This window comes from Ursus arctos, unplaced genomic scaffold (assembly GCF_023065955.2).
Source record: "Ursus arctos isolate Adak ecotype North America unplaced genomic scaffold, UrsArc2.0 scaffold_31, whole genome shotgun sequence".
Taxonomy (NCBI): domain Eukaryota; kingdom Metazoa; phylum Chordata; class Mammalia; order Carnivora; family Ursidae; genus Ursus; species Ursus arctos.
Genome location: NW_026622997.1, coordinates 4,779,566 through 4,802,461, shown reverse-complemented (window position 1 = coordinate 4,802,461; position 22,896 = coordinate 4,779,566). Strand labels below are relative to the sequence as shown.

General features: G+C 47.9%; 1 protein-coding gene, 1 long non-coding RNA gene and 1 other non-coding gene across 3 annotated transcripts; 1 reads left to right on the top strand and 2 right to left on the bottom strand.

Moving 5' to 3' along the window:
• Window positions 1-201: 201 nt before the first annotated feature.
• IER3 (immediate early response 3) lies at window positions 202-1,615 on the bottom strand. The gene is made up of 2 exons (XM_026511302.4): window positions 1,238-1,615; window positions 202-1,142 (listed from the first exon to the last, which is right to left on the bottom strand). The coding sequence occupies exons 1-2, from the start codon at window positions 1,445-1,447 to the stop codon at window positions 882-884; spliced, it is 471 nt and encodes a 156-aa protein (XP_026367087.1). The 5' UTR covers window positions 1,448-1,615; the 3' UTR covers window positions 202-881.
• On the top strand, window positions 1,464-18,750 carry LOC125283572 (uncharacterized). Its single transcript, XR_007191472.2, has 3 exons — window positions 1,464-2,230; window positions 16,211-16,340; window positions 16,702-18,750. It is a non-coding gene; the product is annotated as an uncharacterized LOC125283572 (long non-coding RNA).
• Window positions 18,751-18,976: 226 nt separating this feature from the next.
• Window positions 18,977-19,079, bottom strand: LOC113264533 (small nucleolar RNA U13). Its single transcript, XR_003319731.2, has one exon. It is a non-coding gene; the product is annotated as a small nucleolar RNA U13 (small nucleolar RNA).
• Window positions 19,080-22,896: the final 3,817 nt, after the last annotated feature.

Here is a 22,896-nt window from a genome sequence, read left to right as displayed (position 1 = left end):
TGACCTCCGTGGGCCTGCAACCCGGGGCCGGGGAGATTGCCTCATCTCTGATTTGCCCCGGGGGAACTGGGAAAACCGCACACTGGGCAACGATAGACCGCATCCGGTCACCTGGGGCGGAGCGCCCGCCGGTCCTTGGGGCGAAGGCGGGGAGGGGTGGGGAATCGCCGCTAGAAAAGATTCATACATTCAGATGACTACTGACAGTATATCGACTTTATTTGTGTTCACAGAACATACCGGGCGACCTCACAGCCGCCCGCTGACAGCCCACCGATCTTCGCCACCCTAGCCACCCCTTGGGGGCAACTTCGAGAAGGTCGAAGACCAAGGACCTTATCCCCAGTGTCCGCCAAAGCCTCACACAGTAGATCCAAGGAACTGAAATCCTGCAGGACTGAACACCCGCCCCTGAACCTACGACCCGCCACCATCCTTGACTCGTAGCCCGGGCGCTCTCCCACATCAGGACCTTTCCATTCGTTCTGAAGGAGAACCAAGGCGCCCAGCCTCCACCGTTCCCACAAAGCTCGACAAATACCAAGAGTTCTGCGTTTTCAGCAGGGAGGCACATCTCACACCCCTGCATAAGTTAAAATAAATATTACATACACCCCTCCATCACCTAGGGGGACATACATAAATACATATAAATATTAATTAGGATCAGTGAGAAATAAATTAATGACGCTCTTCCCCACGCGGCCTAGCCCCGGAGTGTCGGTGCTCGTTTCATCCCAGACTCGGCTGGCTTCTCCGCTGCAGTGTTGGGAGTTTAAGTCGCCTCGCAAGTCCCAGTTTGGGATACGCTCTCGCGCACCAGGTACACCTGGTGTTTCTTTGGTTTTTCGGATTCTTTTGGGGGCGGGGGGGAGTCCGGGTTAGAAGGCGGCCGGGTGTTGCTGTAGAAAAGTGCTGAGGTCCAGAGCGTAGTCCGAGGGTTCAGAGGTCAGATTAAGAGGCTCGAGGACTGGGGGCGCCGGGGTGGGTGCGGGGGACGCGCCGCTGGGGGCGTCCTCCGGGGCCAGCGGTGCCGGCACACCCTCTTCAGCCATCAGGATCTGGCAGAAGATGACGGCGAGCAGGAGAAAAAGGAGCCTTTTGGCAGGGTTCGGATCCTCGACTGGCAGCTGGCGCCGGACCTGAAGAGAGACAACAAAGGCGACAGGTTAGCTGAGGACCCCGGCGTCCGGCCGTTCCCCCTGCCCCTCCGGCTGCCCACTTCCACGACACTCACCACTCGTGGGTAGAGGACCCTACGGCTGCGCTTCCGATGCCCGCGGGAGGCGCTGGGGCGCGCGGCGGGGGCCACCGCGGGCTCCGGGAGAGGGTCGAAGGTGAAGATCTCAGGACCAGAGCCCCGACGGGGTCCGGGACTGGTGGAGGAGACGGGGGTCGGGGCCCGCAGGACGGTCATAGTGGGGAGGGAGCTGCGAGAGTGACACATCGTGCGCGGAGCGGAGCGGAAGGCCGAATGCGGACCTGCAGCGGTGCTGAGCAAATTATGTGCCCCAGAATGGGGCGGGTCCTTCTCGACTCCACCCGCGGCTGGGAGTGGTGGCCCGAGCAAGCTGGAAATTCCGACGGTTAAGCAAAGAGAGGGGGTGGCGACTTGGCCTGTGCAACCTAGGTGCCGAATTGTGTTTTGTGAGTGTGTGAGTCGTGAGTGGGGTGGGTGAGATCCCCGGCTGCAGGCACATGTCGGGGCATGTGGTAGCTGGACAGCGGCCAACAGATAGCTTAGGAGGTGGTTGGGCGCCCGCCCGTCTCTGGGGAGGCAGGAGGACTGACATGAAGAAATCTGGCCATGCTGGGACAATGACCCAGCAAAGTGAAGGAATTACAGTTACACACTCACATTCATGCACTTGTAGATACACATAGAAAACACACACACATCCCAAGAGGAAAACCATTACAGAAATAGCCCAGAGACAGAGAGATGGACACACTAGCACACACAGACACGAAGCTGCCTGCCTCAGCACACACCACATTGTAGGGGCCGAAAAATCGTCCTTTCTTTCCTCCCAGCTTCTTTGGCTGGTCTAATAATTAAATTGCTGTAAGTAACAGGAGAAACAGATTTAATTACAGGAAGCTGTGAGATTCAAAGGCAGTTGAGGTTACATGCCATCTTGAGCTAGGGAATGGAACAGGGGCCTGGGTCTTCAAAAGGAGGAGGGCAGTGCACCAGGAGAGAAGAAGAGATGTTTGCCCTGCCAAGCAGGTAAGTCTTTCAGATAAAAGGTATCTGTGGTGATCGCTGCCTTTGTGGGTCAGGCCCCTATCTCAATTCTTTTCGGCAGTTAAGGGAGAGAGGCGAAAAGCTTTTCCAGAGTCTGCTGGGTGTTGACTGCCTTCAGTTCAAAATAATTCACATGCCAAAGTGGCCCATTTTGGGGTGGCCTATTCTGCTCCCCTGTACCATGCACATACACAGAGCAAAGGTGTAGAGACTTCGCAGGGGCAACACAATAAAGCTACCTACGCGGTGTGGGCAGAAATGCTCACATAAGACTGGCGCCTCAAAACAAAGGCAAAAGGTTAGCAGCCGTCAGATTCGTCCCTTGTCGTATAGAAAAAAATCACGAAATCTATGTAAAGGACATTTTAAACTGTGAGACATCATACACACGCAGTAATGGCAGTAACTTAAGAGAACTAGTGTATTTTCATAACTGCCTTAGAGACAGCTGCTCATGGACACACAGTTTAACATCCTTTGAGCATTTACTGGTGCCAGGCACCCTGGTAATGGGTCTGTTGAAGTACGGAGGTTGGTTTCAGTGTATGGGCTGCTGAGTGAGGCAGGCCAGATTCAGCCGGCACCTCACGCTAAGCATGGGGAGGGGACACTGACCAGGAAAACTCTCTTGAGGGTCTTGAGGAAACTGAACACTAAGTGCAAAGGGGAGACCCAAAAGAGCTAGTGTTCCCGTCTGTCTAATCAAAAAGGGTAGGATTCGTGGAAGAGTGGCATTTGTGATGACTTTGAGCAGTGGGTGGGATGCCACAGAGTCAGATGTGGAAGATGACTGTGAGGAAGAGAATGGAATCAGCAAAGGCCTTGAGCTGGAAAAGTACAGGATGTGTTTGGAGAATCACAAGAAAAACAATCTTACAGTAAGTTTCCTGTAAAGGAGTGGTGGGAAGTAATGATTCTGGAAAGGAGGTGGGCAGAGTAGGGAGAGCTTAGCTGGACCTCCAGGAGATTGAGTTTGACTCTAGATTCTGGGTTCTGTGGGTCACAGAAGGCTATACAAGGAGGGTAGTTCAAGCTGGGAGCTAAGTAGGATGACAAGGATGCCCTGGATGGCGAGACACTGAGGCAGGGGTAGGAGGCTATTGGAAAGGTTCAGGTGGAAGGTAACAAGGGCCTGAGATGGGCCATGGAAGAGGAAACCAAGAGGAAGGGTGGCAGTAAGAGACATTCCTAGCATAAGACCATGGCGATTTAGTCATGAGATGGGAATCATTAGAACCTGGGAGCGTGGAGAGTGGGGTGCTGGGGTGCTAACAGTAAGAGCATGAAGGCATCAAGGCTGACTCCAGGATTTGAAAGGCATCTGGTCTTTATTCCAGATCATATTATGCCTGGTGCACGCAGAGTACACGTTACAGGCTGCGTCACACCTGTCTCTGTGCCCTGCATGAGACCCAGCACAGCGCCTTACCTGTGGTAGTTGCTCAACGGTCTTGTTAAATGAAAGCTGAAAATGCAGAACTAGAAATGCACATATGGTATTCACACCCTGGCTGGCTCACCCCATCCTCAGAGACACGGATGCACTCCTTCAAACCCCACATACACATTTATAGCATCTTAAGAACAGCTGGGACAATTCTTACACACACATCAAATAAGGAACACCTAAGGGCATTTCTCAACCAAGGCCGTGTGGAATGCAAATAGGGACATCCCCACATTTGGGCTCCGATAGATACATTATTGCTGTATATACAACTGCTTCCCGGGCCTCTATGTCGCTGTATTGTATACCCATTACTGCTGTCTAAACTCCTGTGTTACATTCTTCTTCCTGACCAGCATAAAACACACCTCTACAGAGACACGTCCCTTTCCCATACCTGCCTTTTCACTCCTGCCATCATTGTTTTTACGCCCAAGCAGTGAGCCTACACACCTATCTACGCCCTTATTCCAAGGCAACCTGCACACTACACGATGATTAACATGAGTACATGACTGCTTGCCTGTGTGCATGGGCCCACATACATGCTCACACAGATGTCAGTTGGGGGTGGGGGAGATAGTGATGATGGAAGAAAATGCCTTGGTGGGAGCGGGGAGGAGGGGGGGCGGTGGCACCCAAGGTCAGGAATGCACAGCTTGTTTATGATGGAAAATTTCTCTAGGGCATTTGGCAGGGGAGGGGAAATGAAGAAGGATGTCAGGATCTTGTTTCACCACTACCTCCCACATCTGGAATCTGGGCCTCCAGCTGGGCCTAGTTATCTTTACCGTCCTCCTGGCGCAGAGAGACCTTTCTTTGTGGCAAGACCAGAATGGGGCAGAGAAGAACCAGAAAACTCAGACTGCTCGCCATTCCTTCTCAACCAATCTCATCCCTGTTCCTGCTACCCTCAGAGACCCATGGCTCTGCCTCACCCCATCCCCACCATACAGGAACTGGGGAAAGGTTGAGAGTGAATCATTAAGCCAATGAAAGGGTGCGGGGGTGAGTGCTGGGGGATGAGTTAAGGCCAGGAAGGGCCAGGGGCTGAGACCGGCAGCTGGACCAGTTCTCACTGCCCTAATCCTAGGGAAACAGGCCCTTGGCTCCTCTCCAGTTCACTGCTCTCGCTGCTCTTCATTTCCTCCCCATCTTCCCCAAGATTGCTAGGATCCTTCCTTTCCCTCATTTGACCTGTGATCTTGACCTCCCACCAACCTCTTTCCTAGCCCCTTGTTCATTTTCTTATAACACTTGCTACATGGGGAATCATTTTATGTATTTTTTTACTTTTTGTTGTTGTTTGTCTCCCCCCTACTGGAGCATAATCTCCGTAAATACACAGGACCACATCCGCTCTTTTTTCTCATGATATCTTGGTGGTATCTCCAGGACTTGGCCTTTCACCTAGTAGGGGTTCATAACTATTCTTAAATCCATCTCCTCTGAGGAGCTACCCCTCACCCTCAGAGGTGTCCGTTTGTCCAGCTGTGTCCTTCAGAGCTTCCCCCGTCTCCCCCCATCCAAAAGCTTCCTCTCCGAAGAGGAGATGTGCGATGCTCAGCTGTGGCTAGGGAGGACCTGCCGTAAAATTGGGAATAACCGTGCAGGTGATGGATGGCAAAGCACTGGCCCTCACTCTGTATAAATGCCTGGTGTAAGAGTGAGTCATGCCTGCTGGCCCACCTGGAGTACTGTCCCATTGCTGACGGAAGTCTAGAATGGGGGACAGGGGTAATGGGAAGGAGACAGATATTTGGAAGTGAGAGCATTTGAAAAAGGGAAGCAGGTAGAGGGCTCACGTCAGGGTACTCGGGAAATAGAAACTGAGAGCTCAGCAGCACCTGGCACTTGGTAGACGCCGGGTAACTTTGTTGACTTGAGATGGATTTGTGGTAGAAAGGAGACATGGTGTAGCGAAAAGAGCATATTAGAATCTGGTGGTGTTAGAGGAAACTGGGTTTAAATTCTGGCTCTACTACCTATGAACTACATGATACTGGGCCAGCTACTTTACTTCTCTGAAAATATCTCCTCAATTGAAAAGTGGGCGTATTGGTTTTAAGGTTACTGTGAGGACTGGGGAGATGCGTTTACCGCTCCTAGGCACATAGTAGGTGCTTCCTCTGTGATGGCCATTATTAGGATTGTGTGAAGAGGGGCTGCTTTGGAGGAGATATGGGCAGCAGTGAGCTAACCCAGGAGTAGGAGACCAGGATAACAAAATAGACTCCAAGTGCTAAGATCACCAGGAGATAGAATTTCTCTTTCTGTTTTTATCCCTCCTTCCTTCCCTCTCCATCTCAGGCAGGTTTTGTGGCTTTTTGTTTTCTCCAAAGAAGCAGAGACTTCTGCATTCCTAGCTCTTGTTCAGCCAGTGTGGCTGATTTTAAATACCCTTCCCCGGCCCCATGCTCACGCATTCCAGTTGGAACAATTCTCGCCAGAGGCCTGGCAGTAGGGTGGGGTGGCGAGTTCTTGGCAACAGGTTAATAAATGACCGTGAGAGACACCGGTTTGGGCCTTAGGAGAGGCAAGATCAGTCCCCGGCGGTTTTCCCTGATGCAAAAGCAGGGCAAGAGTGCCTGGAGCACCAGGACAAGGTCACAAGAGAACATGGTATCCCCTGCCTCAGGACGCAGGTTGGCCCCTCCCAGCTCAGCTCCACTCAACCAGAATTCCCTGGAGGCGCTGAGAATGGGGAGCTGAGAAGGGACCCAATGTGCCTGTTTTTCTGCCAACGCTGGCTTCCCAGGACCCGGGGTTGTAGCTCCTCCCTTTGGCCTCAGTTTCCTACAGGTAATAACTTCACGAGAGCAGGACTTTATCCATCTTGTTCATTGCCCTGTATTCAGTGCCTAAAACTGTGCTTCTCCATCAATCCCAGCTGCCTGAAAAGGCTGGGAATGTGGGGCTCTTTAATCCATGGATGTTACGGAGCTGCTCAAACGGGAAGCAGCTTGCATCTCTCGGTAGGGCGCTTCCATATGAGCCCTGGAGAGTAGGACTGTGATTTAATTCAAAGCACAATATGTGTGGTGGGGGAGGGGAAAGTGCAGCAAATGAAGTCTTTCCCCCTTTGTCCTGCCTTTTCAGACACCCTGTATTTACTTGATGAGTTGCTCCGGAAAGTCAAGCGTTTAGATCAAAGGCTCTCTGATGTCTCTCCCGTCTGCCGCCCCATGATTCCGCAGTGTCTCCCATGGGTTCTCAAAAGTTAAACTAAGTCTCCCTCCTACTTCCAACACAGCTGCCAGAGGCCCTTTCCTTTGAAGGTTGGGAGAGGCCTCTGGGGGTGGGATGAGCGCTCCCGGCTGGCGGGGCTCCAGCCCCTGCCCGGCTGGCTCGCGTGTTAGTGCTGGGGCTTGACTGGCTGCCAGGGGGTGAGCCCTGAAGCGGTTTTCTGGGAAGGGTAGGTGCCTGTGTGACTCAGAACCAAGTTAGGGAAAAAACATGCTCACTCAATCTCTGGCACCCTCCTGCCTGGCCTGGCTTTGACCATGAGCTCATGAAAGAGGAAGCTGGGCCTGGCAGACAGGAGCCCTGCCTTCCCTCATGTTTTCTCTCCATGGCCTCACGGATTCCCTGGAGTGTCTGGGCCTCATGTTGCCGTCATCCTGGCTCCGGGGTGGCCCTGACCCTACGCTTCTATACAGTCTCCCTTCCCAGACGATTGGTCAGTTTTTTTCCCCAGGTTGGAAATCCCACCCAGCACAGAAGCAGATCGCTCACAAGGGGAGGCTGAAAATACCCTGTTGGTCTCTCCCATGAACGGTGACTGTTTCGGTTTGCTCCTGTGACTGCTGTGTCTCCAAGTGGTGCTAACCCGGAGCCTGAACTAAGGGCTTACTTGGGAGCTAGGGTTCAGGAAGGAACCAGGGGGTCCCAAAGTACTGGGCAGCCGAACCACCCTCAGGGCTGCTTTATACTCACTGAGACTTACGTAATACTTCTGGCATGCAGGGCAGCCCACTACCAGAGGGCACATTTTATTTCAGTGGAAATTATGACAAGGATGGGCCATGAAGAACCTTCCTAACTCTCCTCCCCACAGTCCATCTTCTTTGTCTTCCCCAGAGTTTCCTTCCTTCCTTTCTTTTTTCTTTCTTTCTTTCTTTCTTTCTTTCTTTCTTTCTTTCTTTCTTCCTTTCTTCCTTTCTTCCTTTCTTCCTTTCTTCCTTTCTATCCTTTCTTTCTTTCTTTCTTTCTTTCTTTCTTTCTTTCTTTCTTAAGATTTTATTTATTTATTTGACAGAGAGAGACAGCGAGAGAGGGAACATGAGCAGGGGGAGTGGGAGAGGAAGAAGCAGGCTCCCAGGGGAGCAGGGAGCCCGATGCGGGGCTTGATCCCAGGACCCCGGGATCACGACCGGAGCCGAAGGCAGACGCTTAACGGCCAAGCTACCCAGGCGCCCCTCCCCAGAGTTTTCTTGTTAAAAGATGGACTTGACCAAATCAGTGCCTGCCTAGTGACTTCTGTGCCTCCAAACTCTCTAGTGGGGCTGGACTGGCTTCTCAACCTGAATCCGGGCAACTTCGTCCAGGCTTTCTCTCAGCTCCCCCAGTGCGGTCCTGGTGCCCTGAGATACAGTGCTACGTCTGATTTTGTGCTTTTTCTCACCTGTGCCAAACTCTTACCAACTGGACCCTTCGCACATGTGGTTTCCTCTTTTTCCTCTTCATTCTCCTGAGAAAACCCTGCCCTGCCTCCCACATGCAGTATTAGTCCATCTACTTTGTATGTCAAACACAGTTATAGTCATTTGCCTATTGGTCTTTTTTTTTTAATGTATTTATTTATTTGAGAGAAAGGGAGAGAGCACTATCGGGAGAGGCAGAGGGGGAATCTCAAGCCGACTCCCTGCCGAGCATGCAGGCTGACTCGGGGCTTGATCTCACAACCCTGAGAGTTGGACGTTTAACCGACTGAGCCACCCAGGCGCCTCGTCTATTGATCTTTCTGATTGTCTGCACATGCTAGGACCCTGTCTGGTCACTACCACCAGACATTGTGATGAAGCCATTCTGATGCCAGGAGCCTTCTGACAAGGCAAAAAAAGTTATTGTCAGCATTTAAAGAAAATCAAAAAGAAATGTGTAAAGCAGATATTCTCAGCCCATCCCTGTGGGTTTTGTTCCTCCTGTTCCTGACTCCCACTCTTTCACATAGAATTTGCTAGTGGTTGGTGATATTACCTTTTTATTAAAAGCCAGGCATAGGGGCGCCTGGGTGGCTCAGTTGGTTAAATGTCTGCTTTCTGCTCAGGTCATGATCCCAGGGTGCTGGGATTGAGTCCCACATCAGGCTCCCTGCTCAGCGGGGAGTCTGCTTCTCCCTCTCCTCCTCACTTGTGCTCTCTGTCATTATAAGGACTCGAGACCATCTCAAAGGATTATTTGTTTCCCTAAACAATTTTTTAGCTCTTTCAGATAAGAGACAAGCATTAACCCACTGCAGGGCTTAGTACTCTACCTGACACATATTAGGTACTCAATAGATTTTGACTGAATGATGAATGAATGAATGAATGAATGAATGAAGAGACCCAGATTTTTAGCTCAGCTCTGTGCTGTTCCATAGGGTAGCATGTGACTATTTAAATTTTAATTAAAGAAAATTTAAATTCAGTTTTTCATTTGCATCACCACATTTCAAGTACACAATAACCACATGTGGCTAGTGGTTGTCATATTGGAAAGAGAGGATATAGCGCATTTCCATCATCATAGAAAGTTCTGTTGGACAATACTGGGTTAGATGATGAGGTGAGAGAAGGAAAAATGGTGCATAGGGAAAACATTTATCACAGGCTGATGGCTTTACCTTGCTTTCAACACTTTTCAAACAGCCTAGATCAGTCCTCTCTCATTAGATTATGTTGCATACTGCCCACTCAGAGGTCTAGGAATCACCTCAGAAATCTGTTATTGAGAAACATATCTCTGATCACATCCATGACCCAAACTTCTAAGAAAAAGAAGACAGAAGATTGAAGGAGGAACTAAAGCCACAGTGTTCTTTCTGTCATAGGCCGCAAGAAACTAACCCATCCAGAGTGCTTTGTGCCCATTATTTCATCTGGTCCTCCCAGCGTCCCTGTAGGACACAGAGGGGCAGTGAAGGTACGTGGCTGAAAGTCAGGTACTTGTGAAATGGTGGAAGTAAGTCCCCCCACTCAAAACATCAGTAGATGGACTGACAGATGTGTTCCAACTAAGAGCAGTAGAAGGCAGAAAAATGCGTGAAATACGCTTCAAGAAGCTTATAACTCAGTGAAGGGAAAACAAGAGAAACACATTATAACTATATAACCATACATACACACACGTATTTATATGTTACATGTAGACACATGTATACACTAATATGTCTATATTATATACATTATAATATGTGTGGACACACACGATCACATAATAACTATCATCTGTTTGGTATATTCGAGCTTACAGGTACTTTTCCTCCGCAAATCACTGTGACGAATGTCAAATGAATGGCATGTTGACACAGACAGCAAGTGTTCTCGGAATTCAGAGCAGAGGGAATACACTGCACAATGGGGTGAGGGGGGAACGTTTTGATTGAGGCACCGAACTAGCAAGAATGTTGGGCAGTCCCACCAACCCGAATACGACTTCTGGCTTCCATGCTACAAACTTGCCAGATTCTCCATTGCTTCTAGTTTTTAGTGAGAAGATTATACATTCATTTTACTTTCTAGGGGGTAAAATGTTGACTGAGTACTTCGTGGTCGATGTTTTCTCTCTGATCCTCCTTCCAAATGATCAACATACTAAAAACAGCAACAAACCTCCCACGCATTTCACGTGATTCTAGACACAGAGAGTAACTTCAAACTCTAAGTGTAAGAAGATTTGAGTTGCCTTTACTTCATCACCCGTGATGAGGACCCTGTGGTATAGCTCCAGCCCCTACTCAACGCTCAGGGTTATGTAATGTCAATTCTGCCCACAATTCCTGCAGCGTAGAACGCGTAAAACTCCAGCACGGCACTCTGACTGGGCTTGCCTCGGTTCTCCTTTCACAATCACGGCCACCTCCCTGTTGGTGGTGATGCGGAAATGTCTTTCTAAAGTTCTGTGCACTTTGCCTCAGCTTCCTTTAATTTTTTCTAAAGCTTCTGTCTTTCTTTCTTGGAATTTCTTTGGTTTCAAGCCGCAGAAACTCATTATGGCTAACTTAAACAGAAAAGTTGAGGACTGAGAGGATGTTGGAGAGCTCACAGAATCAGAGGAAGGCTGAAGAACCAGGCTTAGGGAACACAGCAATGAATGCAGCTCCAGGATTCAGTGGCAGAAATCAAGTCTTGCCTTTGCCACCTGCTGCGATGAATGAATGACAATCAGATGCTTCCATCTCTCCCACTCACGTCCATCAGCCCCAGCCCCCGCCGAGGGAGTCTGGTTAGCCTAGGTTAGGCAGGGGAAGTTCAGCTAGGGAAAGGAAGGACACCTTATCTGACAGTCTTTACGACCACAAAGAGGTAATTCCCGAATGAATCCAGTGACTGTTGTCAGAGGAAGAGAGAGTTTGCGTTGGATGAGCAAACCTCAGAACACAGCCCCCATACCGCATTTCTCTTCCTAACCTCCATTTCCAACCCTTTCTAATTATCCATAGTAGGAGTGACCAATTTATCTTCCAAGGTTATAGAAAAGATATTTTAAAAAAATCCATTTGTATTGGAATTTTTCCCAAAAGGTGTTAATGGTTGGAGAAGTTTGGTTTTGCCCCTCAGCAGTTGGGTAGGAGGATTAAAGAAGGTAATGTATGCAAAACGCCTATTATAGTGCCTAGCACGGAGCAAGTTCCATTACATGTCGCTGCCATCCGGGCCCTTCCCCAGTGGTTTGCAGGAGCCAGCTCATACCAGCTCACAAGAGCCAATCATCATAGTTTCGGGATTTTTACGTCATGGACATTGGAAATATTGCAAATGAGGACTTGCCCCCTCTCTCACCCCCAAGGCAGTTATTAATCATTTACCCATACATCACTGCGTCCACTTCTTTCTTCACGGAGGGTAAGTAGAACCATGAAGGATTGAGTGTCAGTTAGGATTAGATTCTGCTGTGACTAAAAACAATAATAACAACAGTGGTTTACTACATACAAGGTCATTCTCTAGGTCTGGGTGGCTAGTCTGCGCTTGGCTAGTGGCTCTACTTTGTTGCCTCCCCATCCTCGAAACATGGCTTTCACTTCATGATCTAGGATGGCTGCTGTAGGGGTCAAGGGCCGGCCACCCAAGATAGGCCAGTTTGGCACGAACAGTATTTTGAGTTAAAAGCAATCAAAATGCAGCGGAGCAGGAGAAGCCGGTCACCTCTCCCTCATGGCCTGATTGTACCAGAGAGCTATTTACAGAGATAACTCCTCACCTACCAAACTTACCTGCAAGATAGGGAGACCTTTGTTTTCTAAATATCTCCTTTCACCTTCTTGCTAATGGTCTTTCACTCCTTCGTATCCTCAGACACTACTCCTGTCCCAAGCTCCTATAAGTGTCATATTGCCTCATTGTCTTTGGAACTTCATATGCTATCAAATTTTATTTTCTCCTGTTAATCTTTCTCATGTCAATTTGATTCTTAGTCCAGCTAGAGGGACCTTGCAGGACAGAGGAAGGTCTTCCTCCCTAATACTGCTCAAGCTCCACGTTACAGCCAGCAGGGAGGAGAAAGGCAGAGAAACACACTCTCCTTTCTCTTAAGGCCATTGACAGAAGTAACGTACAACATTTCTGCTTATATGAAATAGGTTGAGGTGAGGTCACTTAACCACATCTAGGGGCAAGGGGGGCCTGAGCGTGTTTATTTACTCCAGGCAGCCATGTGCCCAGGTGGAAATGGGGAAGAAGGAAGGAGTGGATAGTGGGAGGCAGTTGGCCATCCCTCCTGTCACCAGCTAGAACCCAGGACTTGACCTTTACTGACCACTGGCTTATACTCACCAACCTTTGTCCTACATTTTTCCTTGAGCTCTTCCTTCCAGCTTATCTCTCTCCCTTTTTAAAAAAGATTTATTTATTTATTTTGAGAGATAGAGAGAAAGGGGGAGAGGGGCAGGAGAGGGAGGGAGAAAAACGCAAGTAGCAAGGAGCCTGATGTGGGGCTCAATCTCGTGACCCTGAGATCATGACCCAAGCAGAAACTAAGAATGGGACGCTCAACTGACTGGGCCACGCAAGCACCCCTCCAGCTTATCTCTTAACTCGGGCAAATGGACAGCAAAACCAGCCCTCAAGCAATAGCAACTGCCCTGACAGGACTTCCTGCTGGCCCAGACTGCCCAGACCAACTCACACCCGCACAGATGCACAGATGGATGATGGAATGACCTCTAGAATGACCTACAATTACCTTTACCTCATTATAATATTAAAACCTCCACCCAAGGAGGAGCCTCAGTCTCATTTACATACAATGTATGTTAGGCGTGTTTCCTTAAGGCCCATGCGTGGCCTGGCGCCCACCTCTACGTTTGATGACAAGGTTTCCCTATCTAAATATTCACCCTAACCCTAAATGAAAGGAACTCATCACCCTTGCTCAGCGAGTCATATCTTTGGAAGCTATTCCCCATGGTCTCCTTATTTGCTGCAACTAAAGTTTTCTTTGTGGGACAACCTGGTGCAACTTCTGATTCACGAAGGAGTGAACTCAACGTTGGTTACAGATATACTCTCACTAACCGTCAGGATGTAGTGAAGTATAGATGAGAGGGGAAAGTCCTACTGGTGAGATAGGAATGTGTGTGGTTTGTGGAACTCTGAAGGAGCTGGCTGGAACAGAAAATTAGAAACACTGAAAATGAGATTAAATAAACAAGATGGAGGGCAGATCTTAGTGAGGGTCCAGGAAAGCAGACAAAAGCATCTTTATCTGGTACCATTACAAACAGGAGGCATTGAACTTTTGGGTAGGGGAGCTATACAATCAGAGGCATTTAAAAAATTTTAATCTGGCACTTACATGCTAGACATGTTGAAGACGGGTGGAAAAACAGGAAGCACCAGGCAGGGCGGAGGGGAGACTGATTTCACAATCCAGCTGTGAGGTGGGAGTACATCTGAGAGGCATTTGCTGGACAATGCGTTCAAATTGATGTCTGGCCTGACAGGGAGTTTCAGGCTGAGGTGGGCAAGACGCAGCATTTACAGGGTAAACAGAGCAGACCTGCCTTGGTAGGTGTTTTTGATTGGGTCTCTTAGAAGCGGAACCTGGCACGGGACTTTTGTTCAAGGGATTGATTGAGGCAGGAGAAGGAGAGTGAGGGAAATGGGATGGCAAAGGGGAAGAGGCTGAGTAAAGGTGTGGGCTGAGCCCACAGGGAGGCCCTTGGCACAAGTGGCAGAAGAGTGGACTCCAGCTGGAGGCAAGGGGGCTGGAGTTTTGTAGCCCCCCATCAGGCAGTTGTTGACCCAGGTCTGCCCGAAGTATGTGTAAGGGGGGAAGGTTTGGCTCCCATTTGGTCCAGGGCAATTCATCAGAAAAGGGGACAGCTATGCGTGGTTATTAGACCACAAGCTTATGAGTGCTGAGTGGACCAGCTGCTAAAAAGGATCTGAGTGAGGCCCAGACAGCATCCATTTCAGTGGGTCCATTTTGTGTGTGTTGGATTTGAGGTGGTGAAGAAATAAGGTATTGGTATACGATTAGTGGGAAATGAGAGTCACAAGACAGGAGGTCATGTAGAAGAATAGGGCCAGCTATGCAGATACCGGAGTGAGGGACTCTGGTACACGGATGATAGTTTCGAAGAGAAGGAATGAGCTCTTTGAGGGCCATGGATAGAGAGAGGGGAGTAAGCCTTTGGAAAGTTAAGTTGGTTATACGCTAGAGGGAAGGTAGGTGGGAGAGGAGGAATCAATGAATAAAGCAAAGCAGAGATCAGTAGAAAGGTATGTTAGTATGGTAGTCGAACTTACATTATCCCTGGAAGTCAAGGGAAGAAGACATTGAAAAAGAATGAGCATGGAGGGGTGCCTGGGTGGCTCAGTTGCTAAGCGCCTGCCTTCGGCTCAGGGCGTGATCCCAGTGTTCTGGGATCGAGCCCCGCATCAGGCTCCTCCACTGGGAGCCTGCTTCTTCCTCTCCCACTCCCCCTGCTTGTGTTCCCTCTCTCACTGGCTGTCTCTCTCTCTGTCAAATAAATTTAAAAATCTTTAAAAAAAAAAAAAAAAAGAATGAGTATGGAGAAAAAGTTGAGGTGTTTCGTTTTCATTTTTTGTTAGTTCTGATGTTGCTGGTGGCCTTTGAGGGAACAACTTCACAGCAGAACTGGCTTAGAAACCACATGGTGAGAACTAGTAATGCTTTCCATATTTAACGCCATTCCATTCTGGTTCTTAACTCCTCTAGGGCACTTCCTGCTTCAGTTGATATGTGCTCATTCTTGCTTGTCCCAAGATTACTCTAAGTTCTGGTTACCTAATGTTGCCTAACAGATTACCCCAAGACTGAGCGGCATGAGACACCCTTTGTTATGTTCATGGGTTCTGTGGGTTAGGAATTTGGATACAGTACAGTGGGGATGGCTTGTCTCTGTTCCATGAGGTCTGGGGCTGCAACTGGAAGACTCAAAAGCTGGGGCCTGGAATCATCTGCAGGATTCTTCACTCACATATCTGACAGTGGATGCTGGCTATTGGCTGGGGGCCCCAGTTTCTTTCCTGGTGGTCCAGACTGGGTTTTTCCCACGTGGTGGCTGGTTTACTGAAAGAAAGAAGCAGGCATGAACTGTATTGTTTTTATGACCTCACCGTTTTTTATTATCTACATTGTTCTCCCTGTACCTCATTGGTCAGTGCAGTCACAGCTGTACCCAGATTCAAGGGGAGGGAACATGACCCCACGCTGGAGTCTGTAAAACTACGGAAGAGCAGGGAGGGGAGGGGCACTCATCTTTGGAGAATGCAATCAGCTTTACTCTGCAAAGCTCTCCATTTACTTCTTATGACTGGCCCCTTTATTCAACACCCATCAATAACAGCAATGGAAGGGACTACCTGAGGCTTAGAGGGATAAGCGTACTGGCCCAGGTGACTAAGCAAGAGCTCTGATGTGACATGGACCCGGGGCTTCTGGGTTGATGCTGCTTCTATTAAGAACTGGGTGCCTCCAGCTTCAGAGGGGAGGGGGGTGGGGGAATGGGATAGGCTGGTGATGGGTAGTAAGGAAGGCACGTATTGCATGGTGCACTGGGTGTTATACGCAACTAATGAATCATCGAACTTTACATAAAAAAAAATAAAAATTAAAAATTAAAAAAAAAAGAAAAGAACTGGGTGCCTCCAAAGAGCAAATAAAACTCGTGGAGACGGGGACTGTTTCTTCAGTGCCCCTGCTTCCTCCATCCTCATAACAGCTTGGGTCGAAAACAGGGCTGTGAACAGAGATCCCTCAGCCACTCACCGATCGACTGGTCCTGCATTTGATACACCCATTTAATATGACAATTTAATAGAATTTTGTATCTCTTTTTTCAGGAGAACAGTCAAGGGCTAGGACACAGACCTAATGTGCATTCAACTTCCTGGCTGGAAGGCCAGGATGAAGCTGCTTTTCATCCCTCTGTGCTAGCGGGGAGTAAGGCGGCGGCCCTGCCAGGAGCGCGAGGTGAGTGGGAGACGCCAAGGCGCCTTCAGGCGGAGCAGTTAGGGGTGATCCCAGGGAACCGCGTAGGAAGAGCAGGCCACTAGAAGGGAAGTGGCTGAGGCAATTCCTGTGGGTCCAGCTCAGAGAGGGGAGGGGAGCCAATCTCCGCCCCCTCCCCAACTCACATCCCAGCCCTAAACATGCTTTACAGCCTCAGGGGGAAACTCTGGCAGAGGATACAGTGGGGGCGGTGGGGGTGCTTATCACGATCAGGAGTGGGTGCCAACAGATCTTAGAACTTACATCAGGACTCAATTTTCCAGCCCCTGCCTATGCCCTGCCACCCTTCCACCCAAGCCTATCTTTGACTTTATCTCTTTAGAAATGTCCTCGGGCTTGCCGGTTCTCAGAGACTGCTGATCAGGAGGGACCTCTGGAAACCACAGTTTCCACTTCCGCTGAGGGGCAGAAAGCATGGGGCAGCCCAACCCCTCGATGCTTGGGAAGTGACAGAGGACCAAAGCTGGCTGTGTGTCGTAGGACTACTGCCCTTACCAGGTAGGTCCCTGCTGTCCTGCACCAGCCCTGCAGGGACCGCTCCGGGCGTCTTTTTGCTTCTGGTTTCTTCCCATCCTGCTTGCCTCTGCGAAAAGGTGTATTCTCCCTGCTCAAGCTGCCTGAAAGTAGCTCCCTATAACTTCTCATCTTACCCCCTGCTCCTTGGCCTCACCCTCATGGACCTGATGGACTGGCTTCAACTGTCTCATTTGTGAGTCACCCTCTCTGCTCTGTTCCAGCCCCACCAGTGTGCTTATTACTCTCTCCCACAGAGGAATTACTCACTGCTAATGTCACCAATCCCTCTGGAATGTGCTCCCTCCTCCATGATACCCATTCTCTCTGCATCATTTATTATTTTGTTTAAACTAACAATGTTGTTTCTCTCTGATGATTAAAACAATACATGTTTTTTGGGGGAAAATCTGTAAAATGAAAAATGTATACAGAAGAAAATGGAAAGTACCTACAATTCTGCAACCTGATTTTAACCAACATTACCATGTTGGTGGGCTTCTAGTATTCTCCTCACCAGGACTCCTTCCGGCCTCAGGTCCTCATGCATGCTTATTATTCCCTCTACTTAAAAGTCACACACTCTCTCTCTCCCTTTCCCCTCTTCCTGCTCCCCCCTCTTCTTCTCTTCCCTATTCATTCTGTGAGTAAATCCACCCATGTGTATAATCATAAAGGTCATTCCTGCAGAAAAACCTTTCCTCTACCCCCAAGTTATGTCTCTCTATTACACACTCACAGTACCCAGTACTTTTCCTTGCAGCACTTACACAACTAGAAATAAACCATCATTTTTGTGCTCATGTGTTTAATGTGTGTCTAAGCTACTTGACGTAAGGTCCATGACTTGCTTGCTTGTTTATTCTGTGGACCTAGCATCCACCACAGTGCCCTGTACACAGAAAACACACAGCACGTTGCACCAAGACACCTTCCTAGAACAACCCTGCATCTGTCCTCTCAGCACTTTAAAATAATCAATTTAACAAATATAAGGACTCAATCACCATATGAGACCTGGTTCCAGGTACAGGACACCTGGTTCTTGCCCCAAGGAGTCTTCAGTCTTTTGAGGGAGACAGAAGCAGAGGATTCTACGTGCTTGATGGTCTGTTATAAGTATGTATGATCAACAGTGTCAAGGAAAGCATGGGGGAAGGGTCCCCAGAGTAGCCTCGAGGGATATGGTGCTGTGGCTTTCATCTGTCCTCGTTAATGCATTTACTTCATAGAATCACAGGATAGGAGGATTGGACGGCACTCAAGATCAACAGGCCCCAACTCTTTCCGTAACGTGAGGAAACTACAGCAGAGAAGTGCCTTGGTCAAAGCCACTGGGTAACTTACTGATGGCAGATCTGTGATGAGAGCCTCAATCGTGAGACTCCCAGCCCAGGACTCTAACTCTATCTTAGAGGCCTTTGGAATCTGCCCCCCTCCTCCTTCCATTCTGTTAATCCCCAAGTCCTGCTGGTTTGACCTTGTCAAGGTTTCTCCAGTCTGTCTGCTTTTCCTCCGCTCCCCTCCACCATGCTTCCTGCCTCCATTGTCTCCAGCCCGGGCACCTACACGCCCCTCCTACCTCATCTCTCTGCTTCTACTCTTGTCCTGCTCAGATTCTTTCTCTACGTTGCAGCCAGAGTGAGCCTCCACAGGCCTAAGTGTGTGCATGCACACCCCCAGCTTAAAGGCTCATTGAGGGGCGCCTGGGTGGCACAGCCAGTGAAGCATCAGACTCTTGGTTTCGGCTCAGGTCCTGGTCTCATGGGTCAGGGGATTGAAACCCCACATCAGGCTCGGCCACTGTGGAGTCTTCTTCGGATTCTCTCTCCCTCTGTCCTTCCTGCTCATTCTCTCTCTCAAATAACTAAGTAAGTCTTAAAAAAAGAAAAAAAAGCCTCAGTGAGCTTTTAGTTCAAAATTCCCAATATGGTATTTTAGCTCAGGCTATCCTAACAAAATACCACAGACTGGGGGGCTTAAACGACAGAAATTTATTTCTCGCAGTTCTGAAGGCTGGAAGTCCAAGATCGAGGTGCCAGCAAATAGGTTAAATTCTGAGGCCTCTTCTTTTTTTTTTCCCACAGCAGGCAGGTAACGTGCCAAGGTTGTAACAAGGTTTGAGAAAGGCACATGCCACACAACGGCTTGAACCCCCAATCTCACTCTTAGGAACCACAGAAGGATCAGAAACCTCTTTGACTTTTAGGTGGCCGCCGTCCCCCTTGTGCTCATCTGGCCTTTCCTCCGTGTGCACATGAAAAGACAGAGCTCTCTTGTATCTCCTCCTTCTTTTATAGGGATACAAACCCCATCAAATTAGGGCCCCACTTTTCAGACCTCATTTAACTTTAATTTACCAAAGACCCTATCTCCCCATGCAGTCACATTGAAATTTAGGGCTTCAACAGATGAATCTTGGGGGCACACAATGCCATTCATAGCACATGGTGTACCAAGCCTTTCTTAACCTAGCCTACTTCCCCAGCTTCCTCGAAGCCCCATTACCGTCTGCCTCCATGCTTCTGTATCTCAAATCTCTGTTGGTTCCTTGAACTTGCTCAGTCTCTGCAGCTCTGATGCCTCCATCACCTTCCCTTCTTTCTCTGCCTGTCCTACTCCTATCTTTAGTCTTTATAAGGAAAAATCTATCTAGCCTTGGAGCAAATGGATATGGTTTTGCCTGCTGTGGCTCTGAGTCCCCCAAGACATCACAGTACCTGTCTTTGATCTCTTGGAGAGCTGCTTGCTTTTTTGGGAACTGAGACCTGAAGAGGACCAATTACAAAGTAGAGTGTACAGCCCACACTCGAGCCAGAGACTCAAACTCAGTCCTGCTTTATTGGTTTCCCCCTTTTGGATCTGTATCTTGCCCTTTCAATTTTTGCTTGGAGAGAGCGCTGAACTTATTTCTTGGGGGACATGACTGTCTCTTGCCTAGGAAGCAGTAAACAGTGCTCCATCCTCTGCCAGCTCAGATGTCTTTATATTTTGGTTACTTTCAAGTCTCAGTTTAAATATCAGTTTCCAAGGGAGGCCTTTCCTGATACCCCATCGTTGCTTAGTCCTCTGGGTCTCCATTCCTTTGGCAGCCTGTCCTCCTCCTTCTGTTGGAGTCACTACCTCATTCCTGTATGTTTCATGTCTGTCCTTCTGAGCTCCCCAGGGCAGGATGCCTGTCTGTCTGCTTGGTTGCAGTGTTCCCAGGTTACTGCACAGCCGGGCTCCTACTAATTGGAAACTGTTAGCTTTTTTAGTAGATGTCCATAAATATTCATTGCCTTGAGTTCTCAAATAGTTTCTCAGTTAGTCGTATATGCGTTTTGTTGTCTAAATTGGACTGGAAAAAATTTTTTAAGATTTTGTTTATTTGACAGAGAGAGAGAGTGCACGAGCCGGGGGAGTAGCAGGTAGAGGGAGAAGGAGGCAGAGGCAGAGGGAGAAGCAGGTTCCCCGCTGAGCAGGGAGCCCAATGTGGGGGATCCATCCCAGGACCCCGGGATCATGACCTGAGCCGAAGGCAGACGCTTAGCTGACTGAGCCACCCAGGGGCCCCTTCATAAATGATTCTTAACTGATTTCCCACAGTAACTTTCCCAAAAGGCATCGTATTTAAGAATGGATCAAATTCAAAAGAGTATATATATGGCAGGACAATTTATCGTGGATTTATTGTAACAATCTATCAAGGATAAAAAAGAATGAAGGTGTTCTCCTCTCCCTCCTCTGCACAGCCAGGACTTCGTTTCCTTGACGTTGTGGGTTTCTTGACCCCTTGAGGAGTTTGGATTTTTTAAGTGTGTTTTATTATTTATTTATTTGATTTTTTTATTATTTTATTTTATTTATATTTTTTTCATCATGGTAAGTGTACTCTTTAATCCCCATCAACTATTTCACCCAGCCTCCCACCAGCCTCCCTTCTGGTAGCCATCAGTTTGTTCTCTATATAATTGGCTCTCTATAATTAAGAGTCTGTTTCTTGGTTTGTCTCTCTCTCTTTCTCTTTTTTCTCTTCCTTTGCTTGTTTGTTTTGTTTCTTACATTACGGGTATGAGTGAGATCATATGGAATTTGTATTTTTCAGACTGACTTATTTCACTTAGCATAATATTCTAGCTCTGTCCATGTCATTGTAAATAGTGAGATTTTGTTCTCTTTTATGGCCTTTTATGGCTGAATAATATTCCATTGTGTGTGTGTGTATATATATATATATATGGTCTGTTGAGGGATATATATATATATAACCTCTTCTTTGTCCATTGATCTATCGATGGACATTTGGACTGCTTCCAGTTTGGATATTACAAATAATGCTGCAATAAACATAGGGGTGAATGTATCCCTTTGAATTCATGTTTTTGTGTTTTTGGGTAAATGCCAGTAGTGTGATCCTGGGTCCTAGGGTAGTTCCATTTTTAACTTTTTGAGGAACCTCTATAATGTTTTCCACTGTGGCTGCACCAGTTTGCTTTCCCACCAACAGTGCAGGAGGGTCCCTTTTTCTCCACATCCTCACCAACACCTGTTGTTTCTTGTGTTTTTGATTTTAGCCATTCTAACGGGTGTGAGGTGATAACTCATTATAGTTTGGATTCGCATTTCCCTGATGCTGAGTGATGTTGAGCATCTTTTCATGCGTCTGTTGGCCATCTGGACGTCTTCTGTGGAAACATGTCTGTTCATGTTTTCTGCCCGCTTTTAATTGGATTATTTGTTTTTTGGTATTAAGTAGTATCAGTCCTTGACATATTTTAGATGCTAACCCTTTATCAGATACATCATTTGGAAATATCTTCTACTCATTCAGTAGGTTGCCTTTTAGTTTTGTTGATTGCTTCTTCCACTGTGCAGAAATTTTTATTTTAATGTCATCCCAATAGTTTATTTTTATTTTTATTTCCCTCGTCTCAAGAGACATATATAGAAAAGTGTTGCTATGGCTGATGTCAGAGAAATTACTGCTTGTGTTCTCTTCTAGGATTTTGATGGTTTCCTGTCTCACATTTAGGTCTTTAATCCATTTTGACACTATTTTTGTGTGTGGTGAAAGAAAGTGGTCCAGGGGCACCTGGGTGGCCCAGGCGATTAAGTGTCTGCTTTCAGCTCACGTCATGATCCCAGGGTCCTGGGATTGAGCCCTGCATCGGGCTCCCTGCCCGGAGCCTTCTCCTTCTCCTTCTGCCACTCCCCCTGCTTGTGCTTGCTCTCTCCCTCTCTCTCTTTCTCTCTGTGTCAAATAAATAAATAAAATCTTTAAAAAAAAAAGAAAAGAAAAAGAAAGTGGTCCAGTTTCATTCTTTTGCACGTAGGTATCTGGTTTTCCCAACACCATTTTTTTTTTTAAGATTTTATTTATTTATTTGACAGAGAGAGACAGCAAGAGAGAGAACACAAGCAAGGGGAGTGGGAGAGGGAGAAGCAGGCTTCCCACCACGCAGAGAGCCCGATGCCGGGCTCGATCCCAGAACCCTGGGATCATGACCTGAGCTGAAGGCAGCCGCTTAATGGCTGAGCCACCCAGGCGCCCCCCCCAACACCATTTGTTGAAGAGACTTTTTCCCATTGGATATTCATTCCTCCCTTGTTGAAGATTAATTGGCCATATAATTGTGCATTGATTTACGAGTTTTCTCTTCTATTCCATTGATCTATGTGTTTATTTTTATGCTAGTACCTTACTGTGGTAATTACTACCACTTTGTACTACATCTTGGTATCTGGAATCGTGATGACTCCAGTTTTGTTTTTCTTTTTCAAGATTGCTTTTGCTATTCAGGGACTTTTGTGGTTCCAAACAAAGTTTAGGATTGTTTCTTCTAGTTCTGTGAAAAATGCTGTTGGTATTTTGATAAGGATTGCATTAAATCTGTAGGTTACTTTGAGTAGTATAGACATTTTTTAAAAAAATATTTTATTTCATTTATTTGAGAGACAGAGAAAGAGAGTGAGCAAGAGAGCAGGGGAAAGGGCAGAGGAAGAGGGAGAGAAACAGACTCCC

Excerpts from the sequence above, each read along its gene's own strand:
- IER3 (XM_026511302.4), bottom strand. The coding sequence starts at position 1,447 with ATGTGTCACTCTCGCAGCTCCCTCCCCACTATGACCGTCCTGCGGGCC. Across the intron at positions 1,143-1,237 it reads GGGTCCTCTACCCACGAGTG|GTCCGGCGCCAGCTGCCAGT; the intron begins GTGAGTGTCGTG and ends GTCTCTCTTCAG.